At 43.6% G+C, this 25,835-nt stretch overlaps 1 protein-coding gene across 2 annotated transcripts in view; it reads left to right on the forward strand.

Annotated features, from left to right (window-relative positions):
* Positions 1–22,875, forward strand: part of Nck2 (NCK adaptor protein 2) — a 133,807-nt gene extending 110,932 nt beyond the window's left edge. For both annotated transcript variants that reach the window (XM_055607793.1, XM_055607786.1), the window contains exons 4-5: positions 6,755–7,476; positions 21,413–22,875. In XM_055607793.1, the coding sequence (XP_055463768.1) occupies positions 6,755–7,476; positions 21,413–21,607 (917 nt within the window). In that variant the 3' untranslated portion in view covers positions 21,608–22,875. The remainder of the gene's footprint in view (positions 1–6,754; positions 7,477–21,412) is intronic.
* Positions 22,876–25,835: the final 2,960 nt, after the last annotated feature.

A 25,835-nucleotide genomic window follows, 5' to 3' on the forward strand; every position in this document is an offset into this window, starting at 1 on the left:
GATCTTTGGGGTAAACCCCCCTTCTGTAGAAAAGGGGTACCTTGTACTTATTTTCCTTGGACATTGTCACTGCACCTTATATGTCCAGGACGTCTTGCCACACAACTACAATGAACCACAAAGGGATTTTTGTGATCAACTCAGCATGTGGAGAAGATGTTGGTTTTCATTTTCAAAGCTGGAATTGACATGGAGGAAAATAGTTCCTGGATAAGTTCACTGTCAGTCTCCTTGGATTTACACATTCTGGCCTTTAGAGGGTATGTACTCTTGCCTCTGTAGAGCATAAGGACACCACATGAGCCAGTGACAGTGACTGAGGTCTTGGGATGAGGTGGGATTTTTTTATACGTGAAAAAGCAGGGAAGGCATCAGGGGGTGCTGCCTTTGGTGCCTTGCCTGCATAGTAGCTTAGAATTCAGAATTCCTTTATGTTCCTAATGATGGTTTCCCAGTGTCAGGTAAAGAGGATTTTCTACCAGCAAAGTACTGAGATGGGAATGTCCAGTTGACAAGCCTTTTGCTTTGCCTCATGTTGTTCTGCCAGCCTTTGGGGAGAACTCTGCCTGCCCCATGCCCATTCTCCCTCTCCATAGTTTTTAAGCAACCTCTGGAGCCTCCTGCCCATGTACCTGCTCCACCTTATCCCCCAGCCTTACCTGTATCCTCTGCTCATGCTCTCTGTGCAGAACCCAGACTTCCACATTTGGAGCATCTCAAATCCCATCTGCTCATGACTTCAGATAACCTGTAGTTCCTACTGTGGATACTCCTGGTCCTTAGCTAGGTAGGCTCCTCTGCTTCCTCAGGCCCAGAAGCCACATGGCCACAGGGACCTTCCCCTGAACCCCTTTTATTGTATTTGCCACCACAGTGACAGTTAGTACTAAAAACTTCTCATAATTTTTAGTTAACTTTAATAATGGGTCCTAACTCTAATGGAGGAAATGCCCATACATTAATTCTGGTCATAACTGTATAAATAATGTTTTAGCATAAGGAAGATTTTTTATGTTAAATTCAGTTTTGGTTACAGATCTAATTGTGGCAAAAGTTGTTGTTAGTATCTGTTCTTTGAGTCTTCACGAATGACTCTTCTGCACTGGTATGTGATGTCCAAAGGGCCAGAAGAGCCATCCTTCGTGCTTTGCTTCAGGCTGAGCACTGAAAAACGAATACACAGAAATCTTTCTTAAGAAGACAGAAAAGAAAGTGGCAGAAGCAAAGGTGCTGTTTATTTAAATTTACTCTTGTAGTCATGGCTGACCTAGCTCAGTGCTTTGAACAGCTGTACTCTAGTAGAATGTCCCTGAAGTCTCCTCCAGCCTAAGAGCCACTGCTGTGCAGGAGATTACGCAGTGGTATACAAACATTGGAAGATGTGACCCTGCCCCTTTGTCACTCTCTTAAGCCCACACTGGTGGAGTAGTGAGTAGATGTGTATCAAGATTGACACTGGGCAATACCTTGTCTTCACCTACCTTTGGTGGTTATGCTATGGCTAAGGTGGTTTGGTTTCCATAAAAAGATCACTGACCTTTCAGATACCACTCCTGCTACCCTGAAACATCGACAAACCATTACTGCATAGTCCAGTGTCTGTAGGACCAAAGGAACTAACCACATTTTGCCTGAGTCCATTTTTACTTAAACTTAACTTTGAATAAAATTGGATTGTGTTCAAGAGCCTGTCCTATTCCCTAAGCCACAATTGGGGTTTCTTTGATACTTTCCAAGATACTTTGCCATAGTGAAATGCACCTGGGCTGCTCCCCACCAAGTTGGATAGCTTACTGAAAACAGGCTGCTTGGTGAGTGAAACCTCCTGGCCGTAGATACCAACTGTCATAGGTTGCTCATAAGAACTCTGGCAATCAAACCTAAGACACTGTAGGCTCAAAAAACTGTGCGTCATCCCAGTGGTTCATGGATCCTATGAGCATGGTTTACAGACCATCTCTTTACTACTTGCTGTCTCTCCCACAACCAAACTCAGGAGGCCCCAAACCATGAAAGTTTCTTTTCAGCTTCCTTGTACATAGATAGCACTTTCACAAACAGGCGTCAGTGGTTTGTACTTTCAAGAAGGTGGGGGCGGGGAGTGAAGATGGGAGAAGGCTGTTTTATTTCCTCAGGACTCTCAGTTGATGAGACAAAAATCAACTAAAACCGAGGTTTCAGAACAAAAAAATCTGAGCACAGGGGTCTTTCCTGAGACTGATATCCAACCAAGTACCATGCATGGAGATAACCCAGAACCCCTGCACAGATGTAGCCCATGGCAGTTCAGTGTCCAAGTGGATTCCATAATAATGGGAACAGGGACTGTCTCTGACATGAACTGATTGGCCTGCTCTTTGATCACCTCCCCCTGAGGGGGGAGCAGCCTTACTAGGCCACAGAGGGAGACAGTGCAGCCACTTCTGATGAGACCTAATGGACTAGGATCAGAAGGAAGGAAAAAAGGACCTCCCCTTCCAGTGGACTTGGGGAGGGGCATGTGTGGAGAAGAGGGAAGAAGGGAGGAGTTGGGAGGGGAGGAGGGAGGGAACTACAGGGGGTATACAAAGTGAATAAAGTGTAATTAATAAAAAATTTTAAGAAAACTAAAAAAAATTAAAGTCAGCCTATGTCATGTATGTTCGGTACAGGGGCTTGGTTCATGCTGTGAGGACTCTGTCTCTTTGGGTAATATTTTGCCTAGCTCTAACTTTCATTAAGCACAGCATGCTCCTGGCATCTGCTACCTATGGCCTTCCTTCATGGTCCCTGGAAAGCTTAGATAACACATGTATTCCCCCTGGCTCAGCAGTATAGGTAGAATGAGCCCTGGCAAGCCAGGTGGAAAGCCTTGACTGTGAAAGGGTTTAAGATGTACTGACCACATTAAAACTAGAGGCACTCTTATCTTACATAGTCAGCATGTGCAAATATCCTTACAATTAGTGTCTCAGGGTTTCTATCGCTGTAATAAAATACCATGACCAAAAGAAACTTGGGAGGAAAGGGTTAATTTCACTGTACAGCTTGTAAGTCTATCACTGAAAGAAATTCAGAATCAGAGGCTTTAGAGCTGTGGTTCTCAGCTTTCCTAACACTGCAGCCCTTTAAATACAGTTCCTCAGGTTGTGGTGACTCCCCCAGCCATAAAATTATTTTCATTGCTACTTCATAACTGTAATTTTGTTACTGTTATGAGTCATAATTTAAGTATCTATGTTTTCTGATGGCCTTAGGGCAATCTTTAAGGATTGTTTGAATTGTTGAGGATTGAAAGGGTTGTTTAACCCCAAAGGAGGTATGATCCACAGGTTGAGAGCCATTGCTGCAGAAGGCCACTGCTTACTCACGTTCTTCCCAAGAGTGACATCGTCCTCAGTGAGTGACACCCACCCACATTATTAATCAGGAAAATGTCCCGCAGACTTGCCCGCAGGCCTGTCTGCTGGAGGCAAATTGACCTAACTTGTGTTGAGGTGACAAAACACTAGCCAGCACACAGCAAAGTTGAGGTTTGTCTTTTCACTTATTTGGATGGTTTTGTTGTGGTTATTAAATCATTTTAAACTTTATTCTGAAATAACTGAGTTGATCTTACCAGCATTACCACAAAATTAGATGCAAATCAAGTCAGTACACAGTGATGTGAAATCACTGAAAAGCCAAATATTAAGTGCTTCCTCTCATGAAAATCTGCTGTGGCTACTTTGTACCTTCCTCAGATCTCATGGCTTCTAATAATAAATGCCTGTCATAATTTTTAGTTGACCTTAATAATAGGTTATAACTCTAATGGAGGAAATCTCTACACATTAATACCCTCTAATCACAATAGTTTAAATAGTATTCTAAGTAAAGACTATTTTTGGTTAAATATTGCTCAAAATTAAGTAATTAAGTAATTTGCCCCAAAATTCCCACAATTCAAGCATACTCCATGTGAATGAGTTAGCTTGAATATATTTCAGAACTTTCAAATTTGTTTGATATTTTAAATCTGCAGAGTTCCAGCTAGAAGATGACAGTTAGAGCATGTCTCAGAGGTGTTTGGTATAACAGCCCTTCATCTTCATGGGAAAGAGTACATAAAAGATTTTGACTTTAAATTGACTAACATTAATAATGTATCACACGTTCAAACTTTTATTAGAATTCAGTCTTTAGTGTATGTAATTTTTTTCAGGAAAGTTAAAATGTGCCTATTATCATCAATAAAAATATAGCTCATGACCAGAGAGCCAACACCTGGTACCAAAAAACTGTCACAAAAGTGGAAAAGCATAGTCTGTGTGTAAATTCATCTCAGCTGCTAGCTGTTTAAAACAGTACCATGTATCTGCTCACAGAACAAAAAATACTATCCTACAGAGTGTGTGTTAGTACATACAGGTGACAGACACTATGGTACAATTTGCAGCTGGCCTTTTCTTAGGTCTCTATGGAGACGAAACTCCTGATGAAGAGGTGGCTTCCTTAGGAGTTTGATCACCTTCTATTGCTGGCAAACCACACCTACCTTGGGCAGCTTTGTGCCAGGGAGGGCAGCTGCCTGGCCTGGGACAACTTGGCTGGACGCATCAGCCCCTCTGACGTTCTGCAAACCGTGTCAGCTGCTGAGCATACTGTTGATCACTCTCCTGCCTAGGGCTCTGTGGAGAGGAAACAGCATTGTGGCTTGTCAGGTGCTGCAGGGAGGAAATATCAGGGAAATAGGCACCTGCTTCTAGTCTCCTTGGCACAACACAACAGACTCAGGGCTTACTGCCCACAACAGAAGCTGAAAAATACTGGCCAAGATGCTACAGCCTGAGCATTTGTGCTCTGCCTCAGTTGATATGTTGAAACCTTAACCATCTTCCCCCTGGTCTTGGCAGGTGTAAGGACTTTGAGAGGCCTCAAAAATGGAGGATCATTGTCCTTAAAGAAACCTGTTTCCCCTTCCTGCCTGGTGAGGACATAGCCAGGAGGCACCATTCTTTCTACCATAAAACAGGAGCTGGTACCTCACCCAGTCTGTCAGCTCTTATTTTAGACTTCCAGAACTTCAAGAGATTAATTTTAGATTAATTTGTGTCATCTGTGATATTGTGTAGCGTCAGGATACTGCACAGATGAACCTCTAAGGCTTCTTAATTCTAAATGCCACAGCTTTATTTTTCTGTTAGAAGTAAACGCAGAGTGTTGGAAATGGTATGTGAAAGTTTACTACCCTCAGCTCAATACCATAATCTTACAATAATATATTTCAGAAGATTGAGAATTTTCTCTGAGTTAGGTCTTCACTGTAAATGTGAAAATCTTGCTTCTGGTACCTGGGGTTGGGGAGAAACAGCATATTTGCAAGTGTTTTGTTTAGAGATTTTTTTTTTTCCTCACTGGGCTTTTCTATGCCTTCTTTGTTCATTTTTTTTTTCTCATGACAGAATGTTGCAGTTTGACCATAATTGAGCAAGCTGTAGATAGAGCCATTACTTTGCACAGTGTGATACTTTACCTGACCATATAGGTCTCTTCTAGATACTCTCATTCATATGGTTTACACAAAGCAAGCTGCAGCAGCACACCCAACTGAAAAGCTCACACCTAGGTCAGTTCTGTAGAGATGATTTTATGATTAACATGAGAATTGGAAAGAGAAATGTGTTGTTGAAGTCTCTTGCAAGTTTGGTGGAGACAGCCTGGTATATACTGTGTCTGCATAGGTACAAGATGGCACATACTAGGTCTGTTTGTTCTGGATGGGACATACTGAGGACAGCAGGAAGGACCCCACTGTTGGTACTTGCATCAGGAGTTGGTTGTTGGAACACTGTTTAGAAGGATAAGAATTCTGGAGACAACACTGGAAAGTACATGTCTCTACATGTGATGTAGATGGGGTGAGCAGACTCTGGTTAATAGGATTTCTGGTCTGCCGTGTTTATATGAGTTTGCTGTTTATGGCCAGTAAATATGGCTAGGGTCCTTGAGAAATGGGTATGAAGGTTTGCCTCTCTTGTTGAGAAAATATGTCAAATTCTAGGAGAAAAGTCAGACAGGTTTTCCATCACAATCTTCAAAGCCCTGCCTGTATTTGTTATGTCAGTGAATCTTTTACTAATTCACTCATCATTCTGCTGTAGGAAAAAAAGAAAGAAAGAAACCTGTGTTTTGCGAGCAAAGATGAATTGCACGTGGGGAAGGAAGTCAGAAGGGCAACAGCAGGCAACAGGGCAGCAGTGTGTTCAGGGGTGCAAAGAGTAGGGGATCTTGGGACAAACTCTGTTCAGGAGGGAGGTAAGGGTATGCAGGGCAGGATACAAGTTCTTCTGTCCAAGTCCTGGCCCATTGCAGAATTGCCACAGGACTGTAAATTCATTTAGTCCAACTTCTTACCCAGTGCAAAAGTACAGTTTATACCTTTTTCCCCCAGTCCTGAGACCCAGGAGTTCTCTGAAGCTGTCCATCCTTCCAGAAGGATTTGCTTTTCTTTGTTCTTATTATTGTTTATGCCACAGACATACTGGCACACATACTGGCACTTATTAATGGGTAGAAGGGAACAGACCAGTTTTGGTAAGTATCAGCTTTTAGTAACTTCCTATCTGCCACACAGCTGGACCATTTTTGTTTCCAGCTAGTTGCTGTTATTTGCAACCAGTCTTTTTGCATCTCACCGCACCTGACCCCAGTAAAAACTTTCATGCCCTGATAGTGTAGAAGTGGGCATGGTATGTGCCCAGTTCCAACTGAACCCTTTGCCGTGTCTTCGCAGGCCTCGGAAAGACACGCAGGAAGCCAAGTGCTCGGGATGCATCCCCAACGCCAAGCACTGATGCAGAGTACCCTGCCAATGGCAGCGGTGCTGACCGCATCTATGACCTCAACATCCCAGCCTTCGTCAAGTTCGCCTACGTAGCAGAACGAGAGGATGAGCTGACCCTGGTGAAGGGCTCCCGAGTCACAGTCATGGAGAAATGCAGCGATGGTTGGTGGCGTGGCAGCTTCAATGGGCAGATTGGCTGGTTCCCCTCCAACTATGTGCTGGAGGAGGCGGACGAGGCAGCAGCAGAGGCCCCCAGCTTCCTGAGCCTGCGCCGGGGTGCTGCGCTGAGTAACGGGCAAGGTGCACGGGTGCTGCACGTGGTGCAAACACTGTACCCCTTCAGCTCAGTCACTGAGGAGGAGCTTAGCTTCGAGAAGGGGGAGACCATGGAGGTGATTGAGAAGCCTGAGAACGATCCCGAGTGGTGGAAATGCAAAAATGCCCGAGGCCAGGTGGGCCTAGTCCCCAAGAACTACGTGGTGGTCCTCAGTGACGGGCCTGCACTGCACCCCACGCACACTCCGCAGATCAGCTACACCGGGCCCTCAGCCAGCGGACGGTTTGCTGGTCGTGAGTGGTATTACGGCAACGTGACACGGCACCAGGCCGAGTGTGCGCTCAATGAACGGGGCGTTGAGGGCGACTTCCTCATTAGGGACAGCGAGTCCTCGGTAAGTGCCCAGCTGCTCCTCTGCTGGGGCCACACTGCCAGAAGAAAGCTAAGTGTGCAGTTCCCTCACGTGTGAGTTCAGGGACTCCCTCCAGCCTTGGTCTGAGGATATTCAATGATATTACAGTTCATTTGCCTGGTTCTCCATTGTTAAATGTCTTACAAAGTCTAATTTATGAGTTAGGCTTAATCATGGGCATAACAAAAAACTGATTTCTAAGTCTACCATGGTTTCAGGCATCTGCTGGAGTTCTTGGAACTATCCTTAAAAAGAACCACCTTGTGTGAGTGACATGACTGTGTGCCATTCTCTTGTCATGTTCACTGACTATACTTGAAATAGCAAAATGGTATTTGAGGGCACGTACCAAACAGGATAAATATTATTCAGGTACAGAGTCTGCTGCTCCCAGCTTAGCTAATTTTGAGTTGGGTAGACTGAGGTCCCTGTTGCGACTCCTTTCCTTGGTTGTGGGAAGATGATGAAAGCGATTTTCATCTCTCAAAGGTGATTTTGGCCCTGTAGTAAGGCTCCCCCTTTTCTAGTTTAGAGATATAGACTTTCTTTCCCTTCCTGGTTCCTGCCTATGTAGAAAACCCATTCTGATTACTTTTTCGATGCCATCTGATCTGAGTATACAGTGAGTTCTCAGCTAACAGGTGCCTGGCTTCTAACGAAGCCTTTTGTTGCTGGGTTGGTTTGTTTTGTTTTGTTTTGTTTTGTTTTGTTTTGTTTTGTTTTGTAAACCACATAATCCCAAGGTTGTCTCTGCTGCAAGCAGAGCCACTAAAAAGCTCATCTCTGAAAAGCTCTTAAAGTACTTACAAACAGTTTAACAGAAACCTGGAGTGCTCAAGGGAGATGAGAAAGTGGGAAATGAGGCCACCTGTCTGGCACAGCCAGTCCTCCTCTAACAGGTGTCTGGTTGTAGGGGGTTAGGGCTCATTGGGAGTATCTGAAAGAACCAGACACTTTCACCACAGGCAGCCTTCTGTGTGTGCCTCCTGGGAATAACACATTTTGTAGATATCTTCCCAGTGACTCTTCTAAACCTGTACGCGAGAGTCTAGTCCAGTATGTTCAAGCGTTACTGGTTCTCCTGGGTTTTTGTTTCATGTTTCCAGTGCACACTGTAAGAGCAGAATGTGTATGTTCCACCCTGCTAGTACAGTGAGCCATGTACACTGCTGCCTCAGAACAGATCTGAGAGGAGGTCACAGCCCCTTGTGGAGAGGGGCAACTAAAGTTGTTTATAGTAGAAGGAGCATTGAACTAGTGGAAACCAAATCCCTTTTTGGTGTCAGCAGGTTTTCAGACTCAGATGTTCGTAGGCAGGGCTCGAATGCTGACTATCTAAAATCTGAATACTGAGGTGTCCTGATCAAGATAAGGGTTCATCATTGCTGGCAAAGACTTCATGGCATTGTTCTCATGCCTTGGAGGGCCTGTGCATGGCTGCTTTTAGATCAAACTCTGGGCCTGGAAAGAATTAAGGACAGCAGTGCCTCCAACCCTGGAGAGCAGGAACAGGGAAGGCATTGAAAAACTGAGTACAAAATGTACAGTCCAGAGTGCTTCTGAGGCAAACACTTGAATCTGAAGTGGCTTCTTGGGTGAGAGAGGGCCTACAACCATATAGTGGGGAGGTATTGGCCTAATTTATTGACAGATGAGGAAAACATCCTCTGAGAGTTCTAGTCCAAAAAAGACCTGTTAATTTTCTGTATCCAGGTAAGCAGTTTTCTTCCCACTGATGGAGGCATTGATTGTTTACAGTGTTTTAACACTTTTTGTGGACATCCTTTATTCCACCTCAACTTAAGAAGCTGAGGGAAGACTGGCTTTTGTTGCTAGGATATGGGGCAAAGAAGGCTTTATTGGAATGTGTATCACTTCCAGAGACACTGATTGGTTTGCAGCCATGTAGAGCTTCATCTCCCCATAGTCTTGGGGTTGTTAAGCTGTGTATCTGTGCCAAGAACCTGTTACAACGGGCTCTAAGTTGTGTTAAATTTTATTCACCAGTGAAAGAATGGGGAAGATTCAGGTTTTCTGTCTTATCAGCTTCATTTCATGATGGTGAAGGGCCATGGGTGACTCCCTTCTTCATTCTTTTTCCACCTTCTGCTGCTTGTCCCATGTTCTGTGTCATTTTTCCTTTTTTTTTGGGGGGGGGGAGTTCAGGGCAGAGCTTTGTTCTCACAGCCAAGCCCATTCACATAGAACATTAATTCATGATCTAATTGCACATCACAGGGTTGAAGAATAAAAGATATTCCCAGGGGCTTGACTCTCCCACAGGACTGAGGCAAATGCATTTGAGCCTGTAGCCTACATTATGGAGGGGACTATAGGAAGCCTGGTTCCTGAATGTAAATAGGGGGTTGGGGAACACATTCTTCCTGATAGGTGTCAATTAAAATATAATTCAGGCGATTGCAAGGTAAATGAGCAAAGCTCTGGATGGTGTTCTGTACTGATAAATCTCTACTGTTTTTCTTTTTTGAAGAATTAAAATCTACTCATCTCTGGATACAGGAAAGTCTGTACTTTCCAGGGGAGAGGTGTACATTGCACATAAAATGAACATTGTTTCATCTGTACCTTCTAAGCTAGGCACTTTCAGAGCTCTGGTGGCATTGTACTAGACATGAGGAATGAACAAACAAGCAGAGCTGTTTGACTCACCCATCGCCAACTGTAGTACCCATCATCCTTTCTCTTCTGGCCTCGTTTTTTTTCTTATTCTCTTTACTTATCTATAATGATAGTTCTTTTTAAAAGCTAAAGGAGGCACAATATTTCCCTTTGTCAACCAACACCTATGTAGTCAACCTGCTTAGGGCAAAAAATTCACAGAAGCCCTGCCTGCCCTGTAGGGGCATCAAATTCTTAAGTGTTCGCCTACATTGATTCTGTAGGGGTGCTTTAAAGGCTATATTAAAATTAGTTTATTTCTGGCAAGCACTACAAGTGTCAGTGTTTTATTTTCTCAGTTACTAGATTCCTTTCCTTGTAAACGGTACTCAGAAGGCATTTGATGCAAAGGAGGCACTCTGAAAGGTAGAGAGGGTCCTGGGTTGATAAAGGACAGTATCAGCCAGCGTCAGGAGTATTCCAGATTTTGATCCCCAGAGAGCTAATAAATTTCCCTCTGGTATATTATGTGTCATGATAATAATCAGGTACTAATGTTTGTCATGTTTCACATTCATCTAAGGTAGAGAAAAAAATCCTTTGATAAAAAAGATTTAATATATTATTGACTACATGAAAAGTTAGTGGATGTTTCATTTTCCCTTCTAAAACCTATTAATCCTACTTAATTGGGAAATAAAAACTAATGAGTTCTTTGCTTTCAAATTATTATATATTTACATATTTTATTTTATGCATGTGGATATTTTGCCAGCATGTATATATTTGTACCACATGTGGAGTGCCCTTGGAGGCCAGAAGAGGGCGTTGGATCCCTTGGAACTGGAGTTACAGAGGGTTATGAACCACTTATGTGGATGCTAAGATTTGAACTGCATCTTCTAAAAGACAGCAGTGCTCTTAACCTCTGAGTCATCTTTCCAGCCTAAAATTTTTTAATTTCTTCTAGAAAGATTTTTAAGAATGAGTTGTGATGTATTTTTTAATTTATTTATTTTTTATTACAATTTATTCACTTTGTATCCTGGTTGTGGCCCCCTCCCTCGTCTCCTCCCAATCCCACACTCCCTACCTCTTCGCCCCTCTATGCCCTTCTCCTTGTCCACAGATAGGTGAGGTCCTCCTCCCCTTCCATCTGGCCCTAGCCTATCAGGTCTCATTAGGACTGGTTGCATTGTCTTCCTCTGTGGCCTAAGATAGAACCATCTGGAGGGTTCAGGAGCTCCAAAAGGAGACCAACAAAGCCAAAAACAAACAAACAACCTAGGCCCTACAGAAACTGATATCCCAACTACGGACCATGCATGAAAAAGACCTAAAGCCCCTGCTCATAGGTAGCCCATAGACTCATTCTCCAAGTGTGTGCCCTAGTAAGGGGAGCAGGGGCTATCTCTGGCATAATTCCACTGGCAGGCTCTCTGATTACCTCTCCCTGGGGAGTTGTGACATTTTCAGAATTTATTTCTTAGATAAACATTTCTAACCACAATTTCATTGACCCGTCTGTCTAGACGGGGGATTCAGACAATGAAGTTCAGATCTAGACCTTCTCAGGAGCTGTGAGTGTAGAGAATGCTGTTCTTATACCCTCAGCCCTCTTCAAAGTGTAAGCTTTCTGTCTCAGCTTGGAAAACAGAAATAGTCAAGTGAATTCCTCTAGAGTTTTCACTGCCCAGCTGCCTAGCCTGTGGCCTAACCCCAGCTGGGGTGGCATTAGGAAAAAGCAGGTTACCCTGAGCAGCAAGAGTTTCCATTGCTGTGATAAATACCATGACAAAAGGAAACTCTGGGAGAAAACAGTTTATTTGGCATAAACTTCCACATCACAATCCGTTGTGGAAGGGTGTCAGGGCAGAAAGCTGAAGGCTGGAACCTAAGCAGAGGCCGTGAAGGAGTGCTGCTTACTGGCTTTCTCTTCATGACTTCCTCAGCCTGCTTATAGCATCTGAACTACCAGTCCAGAGCTGGCACTGCCCACAGAAAGCTGTGTCCTCCCACACCAGTTATCAGTTAAAAAAATACGTGGCAGGCTTGCCCACAGGCCAATATGTTGGGAACTTTTTTTTTTTTTTTTTTTTTTTTTTAGTTGAGGCTCTCTCTTCCAAAATGATTCTAGGTTGTGTTAAACTGACCTAAAAGGATCCAGCACACTCCTGTTTTGGAAAAAAGTCATTTTTGCACATTACCAAGTGAAATTTTTCTAACTTTAAACTTACTCTCATTTTTAAAAATTATTTTAATCCAGTATGCTGATCATGCTTTCACTTTCCTGGAATCCTACCCACCTCTAAACTCCATATCTTTTCTTTTTCTCTCCCTCTCTTTAAAAACTAACAGGCAAACAAAAAAATCAAAACTTTTTAAAGAAAACAGACACACATTAAAAAAAAAATCAGAGACCATAATGTATATCCAAAAGTCCAAGAAGTACAAACAAACAAACACAAGACAAAAAATTTACAAAAATACCATTGAGTTCATTTGTTTTGTGTTGATCATCTACTGCTGGGCACAAGGCTAACCCTCAAGTGTACTTAGTGTATCTAGTGAGAGTCCATTGGAGAAAACTAAAAACCTGTGTCTACTTTCTCTTCTCAGTGATAGGGCCCCATCTGGCTTGAACCTGTGTAGGCCCTGTTCTTGCTGCCAGTCTCTGAGAGATCATGTGTGCATCAATCTTACTGTGTCTGGAAGACACTGTTTTCTTAGAATCCTCATTCCCTCTGACTCCACAGTCTATCTCCTCATCTGCACAGGTCCCTAAGCCCTGTGAGGAGGGGTTTGATGGAGACAACCTAATTAGTATTGACTGTTTCAAAATCTCTTACACATTGTCCATTTGTGAGTCTCTGTATTAATTGCCAGCCACTGACAGAGTCTGATGATGCCTGAGCAAGGCACTGACCTGTGGGTATAGCAGTGTGTCCTTAGGAAACATTTCATTGCTGTGTTCCTATAGCAGAACAACAGTATTTGGTTTTCCCCTAGGCTCACGGCCTATCCAGTCACAAGTTCTTGGGCACTAAAGCAGTGGCCAACCATGAACTCCATCTCATGGAGTAGGCCTCAGACCCAGCCAGAGAATGGTTGCTTACTTACTCATGCAGTGTTTACCACTATTGCTCCAGCATATCTTGTGGGCAGGTCACTGTTAATAGATTATAGGGTTTGTATCTAGATTGGTGATTGTGTTTCCCCTCTGCAAAGAATGTTTCCAGTACCATGAACACTAGTCAGTAGGCGTGAGCCAGAGCTCTTGGAGGTGGATTTCACCTCAGCAGCCTTTGATCTTCAGTACTCGCTTTACTACAGACAGCACACTATTGTCTGTGAAAAGACGTGGTTAGTATGAGAGGCTAGCTCTTACTGAAAGATGGCTCATCACATACATGCACATACTCCAAACTCCATAGTTTCTGGTCCCAAGTATTTTGAGCGAAGGATACTGGTCCTACAGTGACCTCTGTGAGTGAAATATAGAAAATAGAGAGCAACCTGTCACACCTTGGGAATCACAGTGTGTCTGTGAGATGAGCTATCTGAGCCAACAGCTGCCTGGACAGGGTGGTGAAACATCACTTGCTCATCACCATTACCCTGCAGGTGGACTCTCAGTTACCCCAGCAATGTGTCCAGCTTCCATGAATTGTGTGCTCACCTCCATCAGTTCCTCCAGCTTGACTTTTGCCTGTCCAGACGGCAGTACAAATGTGGAAACCCAAGACACCATCCTTAACCCCTACAGTACCTGTCCATCTTGGCAAACATACATCTTTCCAGTCTGATTCTGGCTTTCTTTATTTGTGAACAGTCTTGGCTGACCTACAGGCTTGAGCCAGGTCCTTTTCCCATCCCCTCGTACATCCCTTTCAGTGAGGGTTAGCACAAGGATATGCCAGGAACACTTAACCATGTCTGCCTTGCTTGACGTGGAAGCCTAAGAACTGTCCTACCTCTCAGAGAGTGAGCTGATTATGTGCAGTGGGAAGGGTCTGCTCTTAGCCCAGCAGAGCTATAAGGGCTGCCCAGTTCATCCTATATCCTGTTCTCGTGTGGGATTGCTCTGTACTGCTGGCTGGCTTGGGTCAGACCCATGGCCTCTGGAATACCATTGTTGCTACTGCTATAGAGTCCAGATGCTGGTTCTTCAGGCCTGGCAATATTGTAAGGGGAGAAGAGGTCATCCACTGTCAGCTAAAGCAGCTTTTCAAAATAAGAAAAGATGTCAGATCAGCAATTCAGAGTAAGACTGTTCAGAAATGTTCTCATTAAAAACCCTTAGGTCAGTAGCTCCTTTTTGTATAAAGATTTATGTAGAGTTCATGCAAATTTGAAAGTACCAGGTAGAAATGTTTTTCACACAAGACAAGTAAAAATATAATGGAAAAAGAAACTTAAAACCCCAGGTCAAATATACCCTTATCATTTGAGTCACTAAACCCCCCTTGTGGCTAAAGCATGGACTGACTGTATTAAGCATGGGGAGCTTCCAGGGCAGGCTTTTTGCTGTTCAGTTTTGTCTGTTTGCATTTTTGACTGTGTCTACAGAAAATACTGAGTGTGTGTCTGCCTTAGAGATAGAGACCATCCTTTGCTTCAGAGAGGAGTTCACGGAGGAGCTCTAAGATGGTGATCCTACAAGCATGCCATGTAGAGTGGTCTTGAGATGAAATTGTAAAAATGGTGTGACTTGGAATGTGTTTGTCTTTAACAAGATGCATGCAGAGCAGAGCAGAGTGAGGGCTAGTGGGTCTGGACCAACATGACCATGTGCAGTCCTTCTGCCCGATTTTCTGTGGGAAAATGGGAGTGGATGCTCCTTAAACAGAGGGTCCCTATCTCATAGTTGAGAAGCTTCTTCAGTGTCCTGTGAAGAGTTCTTTACCATTTCCCAATGAAATTCCATAAAAAGTGTTTATGTTTTTAAAAGCTTACAGATAACACACAGCTCTTTCAAGGCAGCCACTCAAACACTTTGCCCAGGCCTAAACTCTACCCATCTCCATGAGCCTCCATACCATTAAGAGGGCCATCCTGAAGCCATGGAGCCTCGCTCAGTTTTACACTTTGACTGTCAGTTATTTTTTTTGCAGACTTATAATCCACGAAAAAGAAAGAACTATGGTAGAACTGTAACTAGAACAGCTTTGTCACCTCTTTCACAGTTGTCCTTTTGCCTGCACTCCATCTATAGTGTGTTATTAATGTCATCTGCTCCAGAGAAGTACAGTGTCTCCAGCAGCCACAGGCAGTCAATGTCCTAGGATTTTTAAAAGATGTATTTATAGAAGAATAAGCTAGAAAGTCCAGGGACTCCCTGATGCTGGGGCCATCTCTCAGCTTTTTCCTTGTCCCTAAGAAAAACTGAAATGGTCAGCAGGTATCTCAGGGGGCCTAAGGCAGAAGTCCTGTTTGATCTCCAAGAGGCACCATATGGGGCCTGTGCCACCTCCCCATGACTTCCCCTGTTCTTCCTGGCCACTGCTAGTGGCTTCTGTGGTAGGAAGGGAACAACCTCCCCACCCACTGTGGTGCTTCCGTTTCCTGAAGTCCCATCAAAGTTTCACAGATCTTTTGTAGATTATAACTAAACCTTTACTCTGTGTGTGTGTGTGGGGGGGGGACGTCTTTAAAACCATATTGGCTGTTTCAGCAGTTTTTAAGTGTACAATTCTTTTACATCACTTTGCAGCTGTCGGTCTTCAGAGCTTTGTTGCTGTAGCAAAGAGAAAGTCTATCCCCATTGAACACCAACTCCCCAACTGCCCTATTCCCTGAGATTCCTTTCTCGCTCTCTAAGTTTTTATACTTTAGGGGCCTCTTAAAAATGGAATTATACATTGGTTGTCTGTGTCTTGTTCATTTCACTTACGACGTCCTCAGAGTTCATCTGTGTTGTAGCAATGTTTTAAAAATTGTCCTTCTTTGATGATGAATAATATTTTATTTTGTATATCCATTCATCTGGTGATGAACTTTCAAGGTGTTTTTAGTTTTTTTAATTATTAATAATCCTGCCATTATTGTATTTAAATATTTATTCATGTTTCTACTTTGAATTGTCTTGTGTATGCCCTTTGCTAGGTTTGCTGAATCAAATGGTAAATATAGTTTTAATTTTTTGAAGACATACATGTTTTCCATAGTGATTGCACAATTTTCCATCCCTACCAACAGTGCACCAGAATTCAGATTCTCCATCTTTGGCAATATTAATTGCTTAAAAAACAAAACAAAACAAAAAACAGTCTAATGAGTGTGGAGTGGTTTTGAGTTGTACAATCATATGAACTTTATTTAGACTTGGCTGTGCTTTTATGTGTACGTGTTCCTATGGGTACATTTACCTGTTAACATGGATGTTTCTCAGTTGTTTGATCCAGTCTTTTGACAACAGACTCTTTCACTGAACCTGGAGCTCATCTGTTCAGCCAGGCTCCAGCGGCTCCATCTCCCAAGTTCTAGGGCTGGATATCAGCCACCATGTCAGGCTTTTTGTCCCCCCCCCCCCCACAAGGGTTCTGAGGATCCAAACTCAGGTGCGCATGCTTGCATAGCAAGCACCTTACCTGCAGCCACAAGCCACTGCTCTGTCCCTCAGCTTTAGTTCAGTGTGGCTTTCACTGTTGTTTGTTGTATTGCTCTTTAGAGTCCTTCTTTAGGAGATGTTTCTCAAGTCCCTGCCACTATGCATTTTCTCAACAAAGACCAGATGTCATGACAGGAGGAGCAGAGTAGGAAGGGAGTGTTTTCAGTGCTGTGGAGCCTGCTGCAGACATTAGATTTAATGTGTGATAACCATGGTGGAATCCCAGGCGTGCCTTCCTTGCTGCATTGTTTCACCTTTTAAAGTTCCAGTTATATGATAAGCATCAGACATGCAACAGAATCCACTGCAGGGGCCTCAGCAAACAAACAGGATTGCCTTTGTGAAATTTCTCAGAGCTCTGCAGTACTTCTCAGACAGGTAGCATCATTGTCAGCAACAATCTTGCTAGAAATGCAGAGTGCCAGACCCCTTCCTGCTGGGACTTGAGAAGTCCTACCTTATGGGATGTATGCTTGTTTGAAGCCCCCTGAATAATGTTTATTTTATGGTAAAGTTGTTAAACTGGACATAGTGGATCACAACTGTGGTCCCAGCACTCTGGAGCCTGAGGTAGGAAGATTACCAAGAGTCCATGGCCCACCTGGGCTACAAGGTGGGTTCCAGGTCAGCCTGAGCTACAGAGCAGCAAACATACAGTTAAATGCAGTAAAACACTGTGGACAGAAAAAGGACAGTATTCTTAAAGTCTATATATTACAATATTATTTTGGGAATTCTATGGCGGGGGTCAGAAAAGGGTAAACAACTGCACAGATCTGTTTGAAGATGATCCTAAGAGCTCTGATAGTTTGGTATTACCTGTGGGTTGCCTTTAAGCCTGTGGAGTAAATAGTCAGAGGCTTGAGGGCAGGAGAAGATAATTTGTGTAAACACCAAGTGCCACCTGCATTGATGGAAACATTTCAGTCAGTTTTGTTTTCACTTAAAAATAGGCTGTGTTGAACAACCAGGGAAGATGGAGAACAGTGAGGATATTAGTAGGACCCATTTTACCTCTTACCCATTGGTTCTTCATTTGGGAATCAATGAACAAAAGATGTTTACCCTACTGAAGTAAAAATGAAAAAAATTTTTTTTTCTCAAATGAAAAGGAGGAAAAGTATGTAGGGTTTGATTTAAAAAACAAAATAACAAAAACAAAGAAAACAAGCAAATAAAAAAACCAATAGACTGCCTTCTCTGAAATGCAGGGAGTATCAACATAGGTGCAGATCCCTGATGTTTGAAACAGTGAGCAGAATCTGGCTCAGGTTCATGTGGATGGTCAAGGGTATTTCTTCACTTGTCCAAAGTGGATGATAAATTTAAGGTTAATTCAACACCAGGTGTGTCTCCTGGCCAAGTTCCCTCTCCCATATTTCCTTACAGTCATCATGCTGAGAAAACAAATAACATTAGGCTCTCGGAGATGAATGAGAACAGGGTATTAATGGTCATTCTCAATGTTTGTGGCTTTTCTCTCTATGATTGAGGAAAAGGGATATTTTCCCAAGCTACCTGCTTTATGGGGAGTGTAGAGTCTAAGGCAGTGGATTAAGCAGGTGCCACTGCAGGAACAATCTGACCCTGTAGAAAGCACCAGTGAGCATTCTTTCAGATGTTTTTCTAAAAGCACCTGTGAACAAAAACTTGAGATGCAAGACTTAAGGAAGTCAATAGTAGAATAGGTAAGGTAGTCAGAATTGGTAATCTATTAAATACTCAGAGCCCAGTGCAAGTGTACGAAATTAAACCAAGTTCTTGGATTTAAGAGGATTGTATAATAAAGGCCTCAAGGGAAGTTTAATTCTATCAACCTGTTCAAGTAGATTCACTTGAACATGACCTCCTAAAAAGAAGAGAGGCATGGACGGGTTGTACTCATTATTAATGCTCCAGAGTCTTGAATTCTACTGGGCCATGAGAAAAATAGAACCATTCCTTGCAAAGGAACAGTCAGAGAAAGAGATGGACAGCACATTCCAGCATTAGGGAATGTGAAGGTGGCTTATTCATCAGTTCAGAGAACTGTCAAAAAGCAGATCCAGAGCTGGAAGAACATGTGGAGCCCAGTGAGCAGTCCAAATGTGAGAACAAAGAGAAAGCATGGAGGCAACTGTTTCAAAATAGAGAAGGTGCAGTCTTGGTGTACCCAAAGCTTAGTCTAGCTATAGAATGGTCTGATGGCTATAGGAGATGAAATGATAGACAAAGGTATCATTCCATTCTTCTCTACCCTTTCCTCAGGAATGTGGAGCCTTTACAGAGACTGACTTCTAGTGACTAGAATGTGGTGAAATTTGTGACGGATAACCCAAAATGGGCCTTGCGAGATTTAAGTTCTTTTCTGTTCTCCTTTGGAACACCCTATATGGCTGAGTCAACTGCCATGTTGTTATGCTTACACAGCCTTTGCAGAGGACCTTGTGTGGTTCCAGTGAAATTCAAAATTGAGTCAGATGACTGCAGCCTCCACCAGTGTCTTGTCTTATGTCTTGTTTTATAGAGCTGGAGGTGAAAGCCAGAGTTTCACACATGCTAGGTGTGCCAGGATCTATACTCACATCCTGCTGCCTGTGTGTTTGAAAAACATTTATGGGTTTTCAGACAAGCTTTGTTTTAGAGTATCCCATCATACCACAGGACCCTGCTGCTTTTTGACAAGAGTTGTGTGGCATTGGGCCTCTTCATCTGTTTTTCCTAAATCTGGTTTGTAAAGGCAAGCAAGGATGGTCAGAACACAGAGGAAGACTGATGGAGTAATCTTTCTAGGTCTCATTCCTCTGGTGTTCTTTAAGGTAGACTTGCTCGAGGTTGAGACTAGCTCCCATCTCTAGCAGACCCAGAGGTTAGCTCACATGATAGAAGCAATTGTTAACCCTTACCAGCATGTTCTAGCCATCCTGTTAGGGGAAGTTCTCCACAGGGACTGGCCAGACAGAACAAGGAAGACATTACTGCAGATCACCAGGGAAACTGGCAGTGGGCCTCCATTTCTGCTTTGCTCATGAATCTTATTCTCATCTTTTCTCGTGGTGTGTATATTTTTTATTTATTAACGATTACAATACTGTTGGCTGGCCCAAGGCCTCCCACACAGATGAGCTGGTCCTGCCCTGGTTGAGTTTCTGTTTCTGGGGCTCCCTTCATAAAGTCCCCAGATAATGCCACTGCTGCTGGTCTGGGAACCACTGAGCTCTGCCATCTCTAGGCTGCATGTAAAAAGGGGCTCAGAGGTACAGGGTTGTAGCTCTTGTAATGTGGCACAGACCAAAGTATAACATTATTTTTAAAACACTTTACAAAACTTATGCTGTCGGGGTTGGAGATTTTGGTCAGTGGGCTCGTTTCTCAGCTCTGGAGAAAAGAAGGGAGGAAGTGGGGAGAGGGTGGGGGCAAGAAATCAAGCAGGCTAGCTGTCAGTCAAGCTATATAAGGCTTATATGAAACATAAATTAGTGTTTCAGACTTGGGTCACATCCCCAAACTATTTCAGTGTATATGCAAATATTCCAAATTAAAAAAAAAATCCAAAATGTAAACACTTTGTTGAGAGACAATTGAGGCCTATAACATGAAGTTATGTCTACTGGTATAGATTGTTCATTTCATATGCCTGAGGAAACTCTTCTCAGTTTGAATTAAAAACACTCCAGACTCCTTGGCACTCCTGCTTAGCATGAGTTGATTGTATGTCCTTGACTTTAAGGTTTCTGCTCAAGAAACCCATGAAATTAAAAATTCCCTTTCCCACTGCATCATTTTACTGCTTGTACTGTAAAAAGCCCCTACATGTCATGGTATCAAATTAAGGATCTGATTAAAAGCATATTTCCCTGTTCAGAAAGTCATTTTGTTAACAAACACCAGGCATATCATATGCCTACTACAGCCATCCCAGTTACTGCCCTTAAAAACAAGGCTGCTTTGTCTTGGTTGATTAAAGAATCATCCAAGTATCACAGTCTAGCTAGTGCCAAGCTGATCCAGGAAGGACACCCCATCTTAGCTCAGAATGTTAATAGTGAGAAGCCTAGGACTAAGGCATAACCCCTCTAAAGAGAACCCGGAAGCTGGGCGAGGTGGCGCCCACCTGTGATCCCAGCACTCAGGAAGGCAGAGTCAGGTGAATCTCTGTGAATTGAAGACCAGCCTGGTCTACAAAGTGAGTTTACAGAGTGAGTCCAGAACAGCCAAGGCTACACAGAGAAACTCAAAAAAAAAAAAAAAAAAAAAAAAAAAAAAAAAAAAAAAAAAAAAAACACAGGGGAGGGAGAGAGAGAGAGAGAGAGAACCTGGAGCCATTGGGGGAGGGTTGGGTGCTCCAGCTTGTGTCATTGTACTCAGTTGTCTGATGACTGCCTAGTGACCTTAGTGCCAGTATGTACAGGCAGTGCCTGCATGACAGCCCTTTGAGTAATTCCCAGTTTGTCAGAAAATAATTTGGGGAAATGGAAATTTCAGGGTTCTTCTGCCTCAAGGTTAACCCAGCTGTTGTTCTCTCTATAATGAGTTCCTACATGTCAGAGACCCAGAGTGCATTTATCCTTGAATCCACGTGAAGCAGAATTTCATTTTATTTGATGTGAACCTGGGAGCCCTGGGCTGCTGGATGAGTGCCTGTTCAGGCAGACCCTGTTCTCTGTAGGTACCTACCCTGCTGTTAACTCCCTTCTGCTTCCTCCCCAGCCCAGTGACTTCTCCGTGTCTCTCAAAGCATCAGGGAGGAACAAGCACTTCAAGGTGCAGCTGGTGGACAGCGTCTACTGCATTGGGCAGCGGCGGTTCCACAGCATGGACGAGCTCGTGGAGCACTACAAGAAGGCCCCCATCTTCACCAGCGAGCATGGGGAGAAGCTCTACCTCGTCCGAGCCCTGCAGTGAAGCAGCCATTGGCCTCCCATGCCCTGCCCACTGTGGGCCTCGCTGCCACCTCCGCCTCCCAGAGTCCAGCGCTGCCGGCCACCTCCACCCATGTGGCCTGGATCACCTCTGTAGCCCAGTCAGTCCTTCTCAGCCCTGTTGGTCAACCATAGCTACCCAGGCCCTCACAGCCATGCCATGGCTACCACCTTCCGGCTACCTTCAGGTGGTGAGGGTCAAAGGGAGCTAAGCTGCTCACTTTTTTCCTTTTTTAATTGAAAACAGTTTGTTTAAATCCTACACACACACACACACACACACACACACACACACACACACACGCACGCACGCACAGCAAAAGACTGGAGCTTATTTGGAGGGCAGTGAGGCTATATGTAGTGAATATGTGACCTTAGCACACGCTCCGAGAGCTGTGTCCACGGGTATTTGGTGCCTCCCATCAGCTATGCTGGTCCAGGCCAGCCTGTGTCCTGGGCCTGCTTTTTTGTTGTTGATTTGTTTCATTATTGTTGTTGGTTTGTTTTTTTGTTTTTGGTTTTTTTTTTGTTTTGTTTTGTTTTGTTTGTTATTGTTGTTTGGTTTGGGTTTTTGCTGCCTGGCTCCAGGCTCTGCAGGAGTCCAAGAATGTGCGGATAGCAATACTGGAAACCCTGGGGAGGTAGTCGTGAGGGAACTGCCCAGTGCCTTTAAGGCTGTGCTTGCAATAAAAGAGGGCTTTTGTGAGAGTCCTCTGCAAAAGAGGGAGCTGGCAACACAGAAAGAAACTCTGGTAATGTACCCCTAGGTGTGCCATCCACATAGTGCTTTTTCCCTCTTGCCCTTCGGCTTGTTTGAATTTCACAATTATGTATTTAATTCTCAAAGTAATATGTATCTGTAGCTGTTTGTTGACACTAATAACATGATTAAGAAAAACAGCTGATCTCTTGGGAAGGGGAGCTACCAATACTTTATATATACATTATATATATATATATATATGTATGTGTGTGTGTATATATATATATATATATATATATATACACACACATATATATACTATTTGCTTTACAGGGAAATTTTTCAGGGTTTACAGAATATGTGATTGGTAGTAACAGAATGTTTATGAGGAAATTGCATTTTTCTTTTTCTTTACATTTGAACTTCTTTATAGTTTGACTATAGAGTCTTGAGATGGCACATTCCTACAATTGAAGAAGGGGTCTTGAGATCCCTTAAACTTGCATACCCAGTTTTTTGAATATTGTAATAAAAAAGTATTATGACAAGGCTGTGTGTTTGTGTTTTGGGAGACCTGACTCTCTTCTAGGGAAGAAACAGCCACAGGAGTCACGGAAAACTCATCACCAAAAGAAGATGACTTATTTGCAGTGCCTGCTGTGGCCAAGCATGAGTTCAGATCCTCGGCACCCACAGAAAACCAGGTGTTGGTCACATGTGTCCTTAGCATTCCAGGTCACCCAGAGCTTGCTGATTAAGCGTTCTTTCCAGTCCATGTGTGCGGAGCTCAGTGAGAAACCCTACCTCAGAAGAGAAGAGTAGATAGTGGAAGACACTTGGCCTTCAATGTACATAGACAGGTGCACATATTCGCACATGTCACATGAGAGTGCTTTCAGAAGAGCTTAGAACATCGATTACTTGAATGTTTTGTTTTCCTACACTTATTTTAGTAGTAGTGGAATGCATGAAGCAGGGCTGTATGCATGTAGAAGTCAGAGAAGTTGGTTCTGTCCTCCCACTCTTACATGGGATCTAAGGATCAAACTTCGGTCATCAGGCTTGCAAAACAAGTACAGTTGCCTGCTGAGGCATCTCAGCAGCACCTGCTGTCCACATTGTGTGGTGAAATACTAAGCCCTGAGGAGAACTCCAGGGGAACCCAATACATCAAGCTTGATGTTTTATCTTTGGAACACAGTGGTTTCTTTTTTATTTTATTTTATTTTTATTAATTACAGTTTATTCACTTTGTATCCAAGTTATAGCCCCCTCTTTCATCCCCTCCCAATCCATGAGCAAACAGGACACAGAGACCCTCTCAAGCCCACCTTTCCTCCTTCTCCTATGCTGCTCCCCCAGTCCAATGATAGGGAAGGTCCTCTTCCCCTTCCATTTGATTCTAGTCTGTCAGGTCTCATCAGGGCTGGCTTCATTGTCTTCCTCTGTGGACTGGAAAGGCTGTTCCCCCCCTCAGGTGGAGGTGATCAAAGAGCCAGCACTGAGTTCATGTCCCTGTTCCTATTACAATGAAACCCACTTGGATACTGAGCTGCCATAGGCTGCATCTGTGCAGGGGTTCTAGGTTATTTCCATGTGTGCTCCTTGTTTGGAGTATCAGTCTCACAAAAGACCCCTGTGCCTGGATTTTTTGGTTCTGTTGCTCTCCTCATGGGGCTCCTGTTCCCTCCAGGTCTTTCTATCTTCCCCTTCTTTCCTGAGATTCCCTGCACTCTACCCAAAGTTTGTCTGAGTCTCAGCATCTGCCTTGATACCCTGCTGGATAGAGTCTTTCAGAGGCCCTCTGTGGTAGGCTTCTGTCCTATTCCCTGTTCTAGTGGTTTTAAAGTGTATAGTTTACTGCATTGTTAGAGCAAGAATCCTCTAGCTGTCTTCAGAAACCGTGTGGTCTCAACCAGTGTGTAATGTTCAGTTCTTTACTTTGCCGTATGTAGGAGTGTGTCTTCTGTGCTGGCTTGGTGTCATTAATTGTCACAACCCTGTGAGGTGGCTCCACCGCAATAGCCCATTTTAGAGTTGAAGACAGAGGCTTAAAATCAGCTCATACAGTGCATGGCTACTCCATGGATGAACAGGAACACTGAAACTGGACTGTGCCCTAACAACCCCATTCTTTTTATTATGTATCATAGTCACTTGAAGATGTATGGCTGAAGTTGGGTCAACTGCTTATAGTGAGTAGACCCATTCAGGTGAGTGACACAGGTCATTACAATAGACATCTGTTCTCTTCCTTACCTGTAGAGATGGCAGAAGTTACTGTGGACTGTCATGCCTCACCTGCTCCGTGTTACAATTTGGCCTTCTATGTTTATGTCTCTAGTAAGTGAGCGCACAGCAAATCAGGGAGAAACAAGTCATTGAAGAGCAGAAGATGCAATCTAGAATTTCTGGGGTATCGTAAGGCTCAGTGTCACTGTTGACAGCTGTCTTTGGTATTGTCACACACTGTGACATATGAGTGTGAGTCATATGGCTGCTTAAGGCAGGATTAGCCCAGGGGATGGTGTTTCATATAACGTGCAGATGCTATGTCAGTGCCACTGTGTGTCACAGAGTCTAGGAGTCTGCTCACCATTTTCCTGAGTTGGTGGTCCTCTGTCTTTCGTTAGTGGCCACCGTACACTGTAGTGTGCCCTTTACCTGGTGGTGTTAGAGCTAGTGCAACCTAGAGTCATTGACTCCTCAGAAAGAAAGAACTGCTCTAGCCAACTCTGAGAGCCCCTCTTTCCTTAAAAGTCCAAGACCATTAGGCCTCACAGTACCATAAAACACCCACCTTACCAGAGCTTGACAAACTATATTTTGAAAAGTTATTCTCTTTGAGACATTTTGACTTTCTCCTGTTGAGAGAAGAACAGTCTCCACCTGAAGATGGAGCAAAAGTTCAGTATTGGTGCCAGTGACTAAAAATGAAGACTCCATCCCTAGATTGTATTCCTGTTGTTCTGAGGATCCTGGCATTGTCCTTTTAAGAGCAGTTCCTTCAACTATTAGGCTTCTGGTTCACTACTAGCTTTGCTTCACAGCAGTACCTCAGCCACTCTAATCCTAAGGCAGGAAACATTTATGGGTTTTAGTTGAGGTCCATGCTTGGTTTGCACTCAGGGCCTTGAACGTGCCAAGTACACAGTGCCAATGAGCTAGACTACCATTTTGGTTCTGGAGGTCATATTTAAGGTGTTTGGCACAATGCGTACTTGCCCCCAGACATCGTCTTGCTATGTGGTCCAGGCTGACCATGTGATCCTCTTGCTCAGCTTCTAAGTGCTACTTCACGGATTGTAGCTCTCCACACCCGGCTTCTCATTTGCATTTTTTGCAGGCTTCTAGCCATTGTAAGTGGGTCTACCCTACATTTGGGGTCTGTTGTAGCCTGCTTGAAACTTAGGGAAGATCACCTGCCCTCCACACATACACATTAACTATTCTCAACATATCTTGTAAAGCACATCCTTCAAATCACAGTACAGCTTCCAGACAGAAG

The sequence above is a fragment of the Psammomys obesus genome, unplaced genomic scaffold (genome assembly GCF_907164565.1).
Source record: "Psammomys obesus unplaced genomic scaffold, mPsaObe1.curated_primary_1811, whole genome shotgun sequence".
NCBI classification, from domain to species: domain Eukaryota; kingdom Metazoa; phylum Chordata; class Mammalia; order Rodentia; family Muridae; genus Psammomys; species Psammomys obesus.